Genomic DNA, 12,582 nt, shown 5'->3' on the forward strand with positions numbered 1-12,582 from the left:
AGACACCATGCCCTTTGGGTCAAAGGGCGAACATGTTTCTCTTTTTTTCCCCCATCCACTTTAGCCCAAAGGAATGTGTGGCAGTGGGATGTCACCCTGGTAAGTTCTTTACACTTGGGGCAGGGCTTTGGGACCCTTTCAACCCTGCAAGCCAGGTTCACAGAGGATAGGTAGCTTGACTGGTGGACTGGGGTCCCTGCCTGTTCTTCCAGACCTGCTACTCTTCATCCCACTGTGACCCCAGAAGGCTGAGCTGTAGTTGCAATAGGTCACCTGTCAATAAATGCCATGGCGCTCTGGCTCCAAGTAATCTCATATGCCGCATAGTGGTTGTTTATCTATTGTTTAAATGTTAAAGTCGCAGCCCGTTTGTCATCTGACATGCTGTGCCGACTGGGTCCGTGTGAAAATCTGTCCCTGCCTCCAACCTGTTTCATTTTCTTCCCACTCTGCAGGGAGTTCTGGACTTTCACTGTCGCAGGGGCTTTTTGCCTCCTGCTGTGCCACAGCTGTGAACCCTTGCAAACACTGGCCACTCACTCCCCTCTCTCCAAGCGGTGCATCCCCATTCCTATTCCCTCCAGTGCCGACTCAAGGCCAGGGGCTGTGCACTTACACACAAGCACAGCCCCCGAGCCTTTCTTTGGTTTCTCGAACAGCGTCTTGTTCCTGTGATCTGAGGGCAGTCTCTCTGGTGCAGATAATGCTTACCATGTACAGTTTAGGACTGGTCAGGTCAAGTGATCGCTGATAGAAGCTTATATTTTTCCTACTCCTTTTCTTGAGTGTCTCCTGTAACTCACAGCCAGCCTCAGCCTTTCACTATCTAGCCAAGGATGACCTTGAACTTCTGATCCTCCCACCTCCATCTCCCCTCCTGAGTGCTGGGACTACAGATGCCTGCTACCAGGTCCAGCTGTGCGCAGGGCCAGGGAACAAACTCCCGTGAGGCCTGCACTCTACCACTCGAGCCACCTCACCAGCCCCATGTTGTTATTCTTGTTTTTTAAGTCCAGAATCCTTTGTATTTGCATAAAGTCAAGCCACACCAAGTGGAAAATTTTTACCTTCGTTTTTTTTAACAAAAAGACATGGAATCCTCCCAGGTCCACAATTAGCGATACACACAGAATGGGAAGGAACTTGGTGATCCAGTTTCTGGTCCCTTCTCCCAAGGAAGGCAGGAGTCCTGGATATGTAGGCCTTCCTGGGAACAGCAGGACAACAGATCATACGACAGGGGGGCCACACGGCTGGAAGGAAAACAGAGCATGCTGAGGTAAAGCATCCTATGGTCCAGTCATGCTACATCTGACCCTGCGCATCTGTGGAGTGGACAGCAAAGAACAGCTAAGGGGCTCGAGAATAAGCCCCCATTTCTGAAACCTCCTTTGGGCCTCCCAACGTTGGGATTAAATTATAGAGCCAGCAGCGGAGAAAGAGTAGAAAGAACAGGACACAGGTTCCCCAGCCTGTACTGCAGGCTCATTCTTACTCCGCCATCTGGGCCAGGAGTGCCATTCCCAAACCCCATCTGGACCAGTAGTGCCGTTCCCAAACCCCAAGTTGCCTGGGTTGTGAACCAGATTGATGGTATCTAACACACCAGGGTGACTGTAGAGAGAGTAGGCTCACTCACCAGAACGCTCTGCCTTACAGGGCTGCTGTCCTGCTCAGCCCACAACTTAGAGAGACCAGATCCAGGAAGTCTGCTGGCTGCCCCCCACTACCCACTATCCTGGGGCCTTCAGGGTCAGCTTCCTTCTTCCACCTTAGGCTATGGTCACTGGGCTTCAAGAAAATCAAAATGAGGTTCCTGTTAGGAAAATCTTGTAGAGGGACCTATAACCTATAACCCTGGGGAGATGAAGACCCCTGAAAGCCAAGAGTCTAGAGCAAAGCCTGATTCATGGCTGCCAGGTACTTGGCCATGGTACAGCATTTTGCTGTGTACTGTCCCGAGTGGATCTCACTGATTGTTCTTACTTGTTTTCCCAAGACTTCAGAAATTGCTACTTCAGAGGGCCACCAAGACAGAATTCAGAGGAAAACCAATGACCAGCATATCAGGCTATATACGGAGAGTGCATCCCAACTCTTGACTCTGTGGTCCTCTCTTCCCCTGGGTTTGAGAGACATCAGTCCATCCTGCATGTCAAGGCAGTGGCAGACTAGGTGGACTTCAGTCTGCTGGAACTAGAGTGCTGAGCTGCCGACTGACCACTGAGCAAGCATCTCTGCCCACTAGTCCTCACGCACTGTGCTCACCAAATATTCTTGGTCTTAATTGTGAGTTCCGTTAGTTCATCATGCGGAATATACATCGTTTGCCGGCATCACAATTCCAGGTCTATCTTGAGTCTTCACAAAGTCCCTGAGTGTCTGAGCCACTGCAGACGCCTGTTCCAGAGGCATGACAATCGTCCCAGCACTGCCCTCTCAGCCAAGGCAGTGTCGATGCCTGGGCTGCCTTTAGAATGCTGTGCAATCTCACGGTCATGTTCCATAGAGGTTCACTGTGTATCAGCTCTAGATCACACATGATGCAGAACTCTCTGAGGAAACCACAGGCAAGTGTGTTCAGAAAAGCAAAGTTAACCCACATGGAAAGTGGACGTCATACCTAACCAGTTTAGCAATGGGACCATTAGCTATGGCTTCATCACATCCCACAGGTCTGTATCTGTACTGAGCACTGGGAAAAGGTGATGGTGACTATGGATTCTAGTCAAGGGCTAAGTGGTGACTGGAAACACAAAGGCACTGGGCAGTGGGGCTTCCCTGTCGAATGCTGGGACAGGGTGGGACTGTTCGGCCACCGCAACCGCTGGAGGGGCTGGGCAGCCAGTGTCGGAACTGAGCTAGCCAGAGGCCGTGGATCCAAAGCTGCATAGTAACATGCACTACAGAGGAAAAGTTCCATCTCCCACTGCCTCCTTATCCAGTTCACACAATAGAACACCTCTGGGCGAAGTGGGCAGGGTGTGATCGCCTATGCAGTCACCCAAGTGACAGCCAGAGGCAACCCACCTTTCCACATGTGCTGTGTAGGGTGAAGTAAATTCACATGAAGCTGCCAGTGTGAACTGTTGCCATAGCTCTCAACCGAACATTCTTCAACAGTTATCTCCAAAACGGAAGTCATCCAATAGGCCCACATTTGCCTCCGTTTCCTTGAGGTTGACAGGAACATGTTAATGACAGTTTTAAAGGCTCATTACAGAATCCGTTCTTTTTGTCTGATCTCATCCTCCCACCATCAGGCCACCAGAAATAATCCTAAAGGGATTCTACTTCTGCAGCAAATTAAAGAGGGCAGCAAAGGGGCATTCTATAGAATGCCAAAACAGCCGCAGGAGTGGAAAACTAGCAGCCGACGACGCATTCTGAAGGCTGGGGATTGGACTCGGTTGAGTGCTTGCCTAGCATGCAAGATTCTAAAGTGCCACATAAACTGAGCGTGGTGCCCATGCCTGTGATCCTAGCACTTGAGAGGGTCAGAAGTTCAGGGTCATCCCCAATAACAAGGTCAGCTTGAGTTATGGGAGACCCTGTCCAGAAAGAAAACAAAAATGTACTATTCTCTTGACCTTGGGTTCGGAATCTCAGACCATTTCTGTTTTGCACACCCATTCCCTTTATCCATATTGAGGAGTATACGTTGCCCAGTGATAGGACAACATTTACACGGGTGGCTGGCACCACTGCCGCACCCCAAAGTTGTACAGTCCACATCTCACCAGCCATGAAGAGAGGCCTGGCCTTCTCAAGTGTTAGACAACAGCAGAGTTTTAATTAGCTCATAACAAAAGGGGAAAATAATAGAACACTCACTGTTTACCGCGAGCCACACATGGTGATATGTAACTCATTTATTCCTAATGGCAGCCCCAGGGATACCATGTTTGCCATCCTTGTTTTCTCTGGGAGGAAGTGGTGCACAGCAGCTCAGCTAAGGCTGCCATCGCCCCGTTAGCTTTAGAACCCTCTGCTGCTCTCTCTGCTCTTGGGGCAAGTTCCTACGACTGGACTATCGGGGCAAGTCTTGATGCCAAGAGGTTGTCTAAGTAGGTGCTGGCAGTCAACTCCTTTAGGCATCTTCTGGGCAGCCACACATGGAGATCAGTGTCGTCTAGGCCATCTGGGGTATGGAGAGAGTGTGGGTGGACTGTAAGTACTGCTGACTTAGGGGTGTTCTCAGAGATGGGGTGTCTTCCCCAACTCACTGAGCAGCTTGTTCAGTTACAACAGCATGGTAACAAGAGGTTATCTTCCAGGGCTGGGATTGCTACGTGGTTTCCATTTTATGTCAGGATTGCTTCAATATATGTGAAAATTGTTATAACAAATTGTGGTACCTTTAAGCTTGAAGAGCTTGGTGTTAAGGGATAAACTACATAAAAGGAAGTTAATACCTATTTCTTCCACTTTTGAGTTTTGCCTATTGCGCTTCCTTTGCCTAGTGGCTGTGGATCAAGATGTGAGCTCTCAGCTCCTTTCCCTCTACCATCGTGGACTCTAACCCCCTGAAATCCTAAGCCCAGTTAAATGCATTCTTTGATCTTGGTGCTTTGTCACAGCAGTAGAAAAGTAGCTAAGATAGGATCCCTTAGCCTTTTAGTCAGTGAGGTTGGGTGTTGCAAGGGAACACACAGGGCTCAATGATCCCAGCTTTTATCAATCTTTCAATGACAGGTTTTAGTCATGACCTCCCTTTGAAGGAGATGGAATGAGGTCCTGTCCTTCCTCTGCCTCCTGTGGTTTTTAGGGTGATATGGATTGGAGGGCTCTATAGGCCTCCTCTGTTTCCCTTCTTATTTCAAACCTTGAGAAAACGTCCTTTTCACCTGTGAGGTCAAGAGGTTTAGGAGACGTGGCTCTGTTTCTTAGTGACTGCTAGCCCAACGCCTAACCTGGACACAAAGCTCCACCCTGTTAGGTTAATCCTGGCCTCAGGTACAAATAGGAAGCTTTTCTAGTCAGTCTTTCCTGGACTCACACTTTGACTTCTTAAAAACTAAGGGCTTGGGCTCACCTTTCAACACTGAAATGAGTAGTCGCTCTGAAGAGAGTTTGAGTCCAAAGGGTTCTATACAAAGAGAGGACCTACTTATACCAGAGTTAACCAAGAGGTCATTTCTAATTACAAACAACTCTAATTAAATATAATTATAACTCTGATTTCTTTAGGTTCACTAGAGGCTCTTGGTAGGGCCCGTGAATGCAGGAAAGGAAGTAAAGCTGATGTTCTTCCATTCAGGGGTCCCCTTTTGAAATGGCGCATCCTCCACACTTGTAGCTTTGTCATCTCCCTTATTTATGGGTTTGTTTTATGTCATTCTTTCCTGGGGTGGCCTGGTGGGAAAATCTTGGATCTGGAGAATTGAGATTCGTTCTTTCCCTGAACACATTATCCTACTGTTGAAAGCTTAAGTTTATCCTTTTGCTTTTGTGTTTCTTCATCCTTTATTTATTTATTTTCTTTTGGTTTTTCAAAACAGTTTTTCTCTGTAAAAAGCTCTGATTGTCCTGGAGCATGCTCTGTAGACTAGGCTGGCCTCAAACTCACAGAGACCTGCCCGCCTCTGTCTCCTGAGTGCTGGGATTCTTTATCCTTTCTTATATTCACCTTTTGGGCTTCCCCAAGTAGCCATTCTAGCCCTCTATATTTCCAATTCTCTATCTTTTGTTATTTTTTTTTTAGAAATAACTAGCCAACTGCTAGTCCCAAAATGTAATTTAAGTATTATCTGGCCAAGGGGATTTTATTAGTTCCTTTTCTGTTTCTGCAATCAAGTTACACGGCCAAGGCAAGTTATAGAGGAAGAGTTCTTTTGGTTTATGGTTTCAGGGGTTTAGAGTTCATATTGGCACAGTGGAGGAGGCAGGCAGACACAGAGACTGGTGCAAGATGCCCAAAGCTCACATCTTGAACCAGAAGCGCAAAACAGAAAACCTACAAAAATAGATGAACCATATTGCTCTCAAAGCCCACCCCCAGTGACACACTTCTTCCAGCATGGCTACTCTAAGCCCTCCCCAAACAGTGCCACCAACTGAGACCAAGTGCTCAACTAAGACTAGGGGAGCCCAGTGCTCATTCAGACTGCCACAGGGATCCTCCGGTTTGCTTCAGAGCATTTTCTCCTCTGTCCCCTTGTTTTGCATTGGTACCCTACTGGGATGGCCCTGTGGGAAGATTTTAGATGTTCTCATTCCCAAATAACCAGCGCGACCCCCGTAATCATTGTCCCTTCGTCCCCTGAGGACAGAATGCTCACAATAGCCAATAGCAGCCCAGGTATAGAGCAGGGCCCCAAGAATGGCCTGACTGGCCTGCCACCCCAAAGCGTCCTCTAGTAAGGTCTTAGGTTCACTTTTTAGAGTTCTGGCCTCAGTGCTAGTTAGTGGGACATTAACAAGCTGGCTCGTTCCTCTCCTGGGGAACGTTCTCCTATGGGGAAATAAAGTTAAGTGTTTCTCCTGGAGGACTAGGAAGAAGGTGAAATTTTAGAGTTTTCTTTCACCGTTGTTCAGTTTCTCTCCTTAGCTGGAGCAGGGAGGGGTACACTGAGCAAGGTGGGGGAGCTTCTGGCCTGGTCAGAGGGCTCAGTTCCTCTGCTTTCTGCTCAGTCGGTCCAAGCAGAGGGGCTGTCAGTGAGCAAGCGAGCCCTGTTTGGATTTCGTCAGGGCTGGTCTGAGGTATAAGTGGGAGCAAGAGCTGAGGGGAGCTGTTTAGGAACCTCCTGTCCCCTTTCTTTGTGTTGGGTTCTCATCGGATAGAGGACCACAGGTCTTTTCCTCCAACAAAGAGTATGGTCAGTTTCTTCCTGAGAGACCAGACTCTTACAAATAATGTATTATGTTAGGAGCTGACAGTCCCAGGGGCTGGAGAGTGAGCTCAGCGGTTAGAAGCACTTGTTCTTCAAAGAGCCCAGGTTCAATTTCCAGTACCCACGTGGAGGCACCCCGCCCTCTCAGGTATCAGGTTCACCTGTGGTGCACAGGTGACCATGGAGGCAGAGCACTCAGACACATATAATAATAAAAATAAATCTAAAACAGGGGCTGGAGAGATGGCTCAGTGGTTAAGAGCACTGGCTGCTCTTCCAGAGGTCCTGAGTTCAATTCCCAGCAACCACATGGTGGCTCACAACCATCTGTAATGAGATCTGGCGCCCTCCTCTGGCGCGCGGGCATACATGGAGGCAGAATGTTGTATACATAATAAATAAATCTTTAAAAAAAAATTAAAACAAACAAGTAAAAAAAATCTCTTGATAAAAAAAGCCGACAGACCCAGTTTGGGGTATAAGGATAGGTTCCTTAGTCCAAATAAAACAATATTTGATCATTCCATTTTCTTGTTGTTTCTTATTTTTATTGCCTTTCCATTCCTTAAGTCCTAATTGCCTGTCTGGGAGAATCAATTTCTTTACTTTTCTTGGAGTTCAGTTTGGCCCGATTGTTCCCCCATTCTGACTCCTCAATCAAGAGTCCCTAAGAGGCTTGGCACCCCACTCCTTATCCAAAAACCCACGGGGCAGGGTTTTGCCCTCACGGTCTGTTGCTTCACCCGTCTCCAGTGGATTCCCTTGCTGGACAGATCGGTAGCTCTCAGCACCAGGCAGACGGCTCTAATCCCACGGCTGGATCCCGAGGCCTGGCTGATGATAAGCCTCCTGAGGTCGCTGTACAGCTGCAGAACCATGGAGGGGGCTCTATGCTCAGTTGTGTACCGCATTCACTCTCAAACACCCCCAGAATGTCCCAACCACTAAGGCAGTACTTGACTTTTTTTTTTTCCTTTGATTCGTGACCAGGGTTGCCTGTAGCCTTTGAGCATGGGCCCCTTGTTGCTGATTTTTCTGTCTCAGGGTCATTACCAATCTAGGAAATGCCAAATGCCCAAGCTAAAAGGGCCACTGCAATGGGGCCATGGGACGTGTTTCTTCAGTGACATGATTCTGGACTTCTTTTCAGATGGAATTAGAATCCTGGGTGAGCCTCAAGTTGTTGGAAATAAAAGATGGGGCTCAAGGACCCCCTGATACTGCACAAAGAACCCATGGGCATGTCATCATTCTTTTGATAGAAAATAGATGGATGCTTTGTAAAATTTTTTCCTCAAAGGCTACAGAGATAAAACAGAGTATCCGTGAGGAGGTTGTAGGCATGAGCTAAGCACCCAGAAACGCATGGCCACAGAGAGCAGACAGATCAGAGCAGGCTGGATGGAACCCAGTGACTACATAGGGCATGGGCCTGACTTGTGAATGAAGCTTGTTTGGCATGTCTGTATGAGGACAGAAGAAGGACCCCTTCTCTAAGGTCTCATGAATTCCCACCCCTAAAACTGATTAACCCTGTCATGGTGACGTGCTCATCTGCCTAGAGGAATAGGCTCACAGCTAGCGGCAGCTGAGCCATGACGCCCTGTGTCATTTCTACCCTTATGAAGAGTTCAAGCTAAGAGTAGAGAGTCTTTCGATATTAGTGGATATCAGGGTTCAGTGGGCACCTTCTGAGGGGTTCCAGGTTATTAAGACCCAGAATGAGGAACTGGAGATACTTGGATGGCAGCAGAAAACAGGGACGGTTTATTAGAAAATAATTTTTTTTATATTTATTTATTATGTATACATTATTCTGTCTGTGTGTATGTCTGCAGGCCAGAAGAAAGCACCAGACCTCATTACAGATGGTTGTGAGCCACCATGTGGTTGCTGGGAGTTGAACTCAGAACCTTTGGAAGAGCAGGCAATGCTCTTAACCACTGAGCCATCTCTCCAGCCCCCTTAGAAAATAATTTATTTCCAAGAAAGGAAACTGAGCTGGAAATGCTGGAGCAAAGAGGTTTAGAAGCTCAAGTAACCACAGCTGTGGCCACATCAAACACGAGATGGGGGCTTTCATGTCACATGATGCAGGCTTTGGGGGCTGTCTGCATAGAGTGGGCTTTCTCAAGCATATTGTGACATGTATTCTGTTATAGAAATGAGGGCCTGGAGAGATGGCTGAGGGGCTGAGAGCACTGGCTGTTCTTCAGGAGACCTGGGTTCATTCCCAGCACCCACATGGTGACTCACAATGGTCTACAACTCTGGTGCCCAAGGATCTGACGCCCTCTTCTGGCCTCCACAGGCTCTACATGCGCAGCCGTACATGCAGGCAAAACACCCATACATATAAAAAAGTTTAGAAAATAAGTAAAAATAAAATGTGGGAATGAGAAGTCACTCCAGTGAATCTTTCCGGTGAGGAATTGCTCACGTACTTAGAGATTAATTAAGGAAGGGCTCTTTACTTATGCGCCTGGCAAGCTGGGTTCACACCCAGTAAGAGTCGCCCCCAACTGAAGATCTCATTCACTTAGATACACCTCAAGCTTATGCTTTCTGACTCTGTCATCCTTAAATCTCTTCCTCAGGTCCAGGCCCCAGGTTGCTCCAGACAATTTAATGGATCAGGAGACTGCAAGTCTGGCCTCAGAGGCAGATGAGGGGTGGCTCATGTTCCCAGACTGATTTTAAGTGCGCCAGTATTGTTCTTTTTCAAATAGTTGATACCCAGGGCTATCTTGCCCACCTCATGGAATTATGTATTTTCTGATGCGAGCAAAAAAAACTTAATGATGGTTGTGTCCCTACGCCCGCCCCTCCCACCCCAATCCCTGTTAGAGGTATGTCTTTGGTATTGGAGTCAGGGCCTAATGGCTGGTCATAAATCAGTACTGTCTCCCTTGTCCTGGGAATTAGGGCCTAAATGCCTGTCAATTCTGGTGAGTAAGTATTTACATCCTAGGTGTGTGTGTGTGTGTGTGTGTGTCTGTTTCTAAATACATAAATGCATCCTGCTTAGTTTGTATAATGTTACTATATGTTATCAGGATTGACCATTTAGTATAGGATATCCAATTTGTGTATTCTGACTGAGTATTTAATATGATTTGTAGAATTCAAGCTTAACTGGGTCAGTCTTACTTTTCTATTGATGCTGTAAGACACCATGACCAAGGCAACTTCTAGAAGAAAAAGTTTATTTGAGGCTTAAAGTTCGGAGGGCAATTCCACAACCAAAAAGATGGCGAGCATGGCTGCAGGCAGGCATGGAGCTGGAGCAGTAACTGAGAGCTCACATCTTGATCTACAAGCAGGAGGTGGAGACTCCCCCCACCTCTGTGACACACCTCCTCCAACAAGGCCACGCTCTAATACGTTCCAAACTGTCCTACTAACTGGGAGTCACTTAGTCAAGTAGACGAGCATATGAGGGTCATTATCATTCAAGCCACCACAGTATCCCCTGTTCGTCCTTCCTCCCTTCTTTCCCTTTCTCTCCTCTCCTCTCCTCTCCTCTCCTCTCCTCTCCTCTCCTCTCCTCTCCTCTCCTCTCCTCTCCTTCCCACACCTCTGTTTCTCTTTTTCTTTCAAGACAGAGTTTCACCATGTAGCCTGGAACTTGCTATATAGACCAGACTGGCCTTAAATTCACATAGATCTACCTGCCTCTGCCTCCAGAGTACTGGGATTAAATGTCTGCATCGCTAATCTGGTTTGAGGTTTTTCTGTTTTGTTTTTTAAATTTTTAAATTACATCTATTTCTTTTGTGTGTATATGTGGAGGTCCAAGGAAGAAATCAATTCTCTCCTCCGCCTACATATGTCACTGAGGTTGAACTCAGGTTGGCAAGCTTGGCAGGAAGTGACAACTCACTGAGCCATCCCAGTGAGTTAAGTACCATTCCATGCAAGCAGGGCTGGGGACTCCAGGACACTGCAAGAACCTAACATAGCATGAAATTTCGGGCCTCTGTCTGCTTTCTCACTTTCCCTCAACCATTCGCTGTCAACATATTTGAATGAATAGCAACCACAGAGAATGTATGTTCCCAAAATGTAACTTAAAGACGCTGCAAGGACAGGGAATATGAGCCTCTATTTTTAGAAATGCTTGCGGGCCAGTTGAAATGAAAACATTTCTTGGCTCATTCAATCAGGCATGCATTTGCTGGAATCTCTAAGTCTAGTAGCATAAGGGAACTTTCCCTGTTGGACACAAAACTTCGAAACCCATCTCTTTGTGCCTTGAAGTAGCCGTTTCAGGGTTTTTAGCCTGGTCGTCTCGCTGAGCAGATGGGTAATAAGAAAGGCGATTTTAGACCCTCCTGTAACTGTCACTGTCTGCTCAATTATGTATATAGAACATGGAGTGAGTCAGCATTTGAAAATAATAGAGACACTTATTTTTTAAAAATTATATACTTGGTGTGTGTATATGGAAGTGGGTGCTTACCCTGACATACATGGGGGTCAGAGGACGACTTGTGGGAGTCTATTCTATCCTTCCACTTTGTGGTTTCTGGGAGTGGAACTCAGATCATCAGGTTTGACAGCAAGCACCTTCACCCACTAAGCCACCTCAGCAGCCCAGGACTCTTTCTCCTTAAGGACTCTTTAGAAGGAGGCAAGTAGACAGGTGCACAAGTTGGTGAACGGGGGATGGTTTTCATATGTGCATATAGGCAAGTTCTCCCCGTCTCTTGTCTTCTGCTGAGGTGCTAGGGATTGACCGGGGGGACTTGTCAACTGCCACTGAGTTACACCCTAGCTCTTGATTCTTTTAAGACAGACTTTCACTGTGGTAACCCAGGTAAGCCTTGAACTCCCAACCCTCCTGCCTCGGCTTCACAAACGCTTGGATGACAAGGGTGCGCCTTTGCGTTCAACTTCTTGTTCGTCTTTTCTGAGGCCACTGAGGATGCTCCACTTCACTTATTATGACCCGAGAAGTTGAAATTCTTCTTCATTATTTTAAAGGCTAAAACTCTAATATTCCGTTTTGCAGCCACTGCTGAAAAGGCAGAAGAAACCAAGCCAGATCAGCTCTTCCCAGGACCTTTACCAGGGAACCTGCCAGCTAACCACTCCAGTGAGTACCAGCTGCCACCATCCCAGACTGGAAGATCACTTCCAGCACACACAGCCGCTCCCCAGGTGACGTCTGCAGCATCAAAGCTCCTACCTCCTGTTGCATTTAATCCCACGATTGGACACATAATACTTTCGGAGCATAAAAATGTCAAGTTTAATTGCTCGATCAATATTCCTAACACGTACCAAGAAACAGCTGGCATTTCGTGGTGGAAAGATGGAAAGGAATTGCTCGGAGCACATCATTCAATCACACAGTTTTATCCTGATGAGGAAGGGGTGTCAATAATTGCATTGTTCAGGTATGTGTCCTTTCCTTCTAAATGTCATTGTGTTAATGCCACCCCAATAGCAGAACCCGCAAGGAAAACTCAGCCTTGTTTTCTTTTTAAGAAATCTCGATCTCTTTGGAATGTAAATAAATACTGATCTGACTGCTTGTGTTGTTGATTTCTTTTTAATGAGCTTGCCCCATAGTAACTGCAGGCTAATATATACTCTGAGGGCTTAGAGGGCAGCTCCTAACTCATTTAAGGTCAGTATTAAGTCCACCTAAGCCCCAAGAGCTTCCAGGAAGTGGGAAACAGTGTGTATGGAGGAGGTGTGTGTGTGTGTGTGTGTGTGTGTGTGTGTGTGTGTGTGTGTGTTC

The 12,582-nt window shown here is 47.1% G+C and overlaps 1 protein-coding gene across 1 annotated transcript in view; it reads left to right on the top strand.

Moving 5' to 3' along the window:
* Mertk (MER proto-oncogene, tyrosine kinase) overlaps positions 1–12,582 on the top strand; it is a 102,930-nt gene that overhangs the window by 10,293 nt on the left and 80,055 nt on the right. The window contains exon 2 of the mRNA XM_075962114.1: positions 11,848–12,235. Within this exon, the coding sequence (XP_075818229.1) occupies positions 11,848–12,235 (388 nt within the window). The remainder of the gene's footprint in view (positions 1–11,847; positions 12,236–12,582) is intronic.

This window comes from Microtus pennsylvanicus, chromosome 2 (genome assembly GCF_037038515.1).
Source record: "Microtus pennsylvanicus isolate mMicPen1 chromosome 2, mMicPen1.hap1, whole genome shotgun sequence".
NCBI classification, from domain to species: domain Eukaryota; kingdom Metazoa; phylum Chordata; class Mammalia; order Rodentia; family Cricetidae; genus Microtus; species Microtus pennsylvanicus.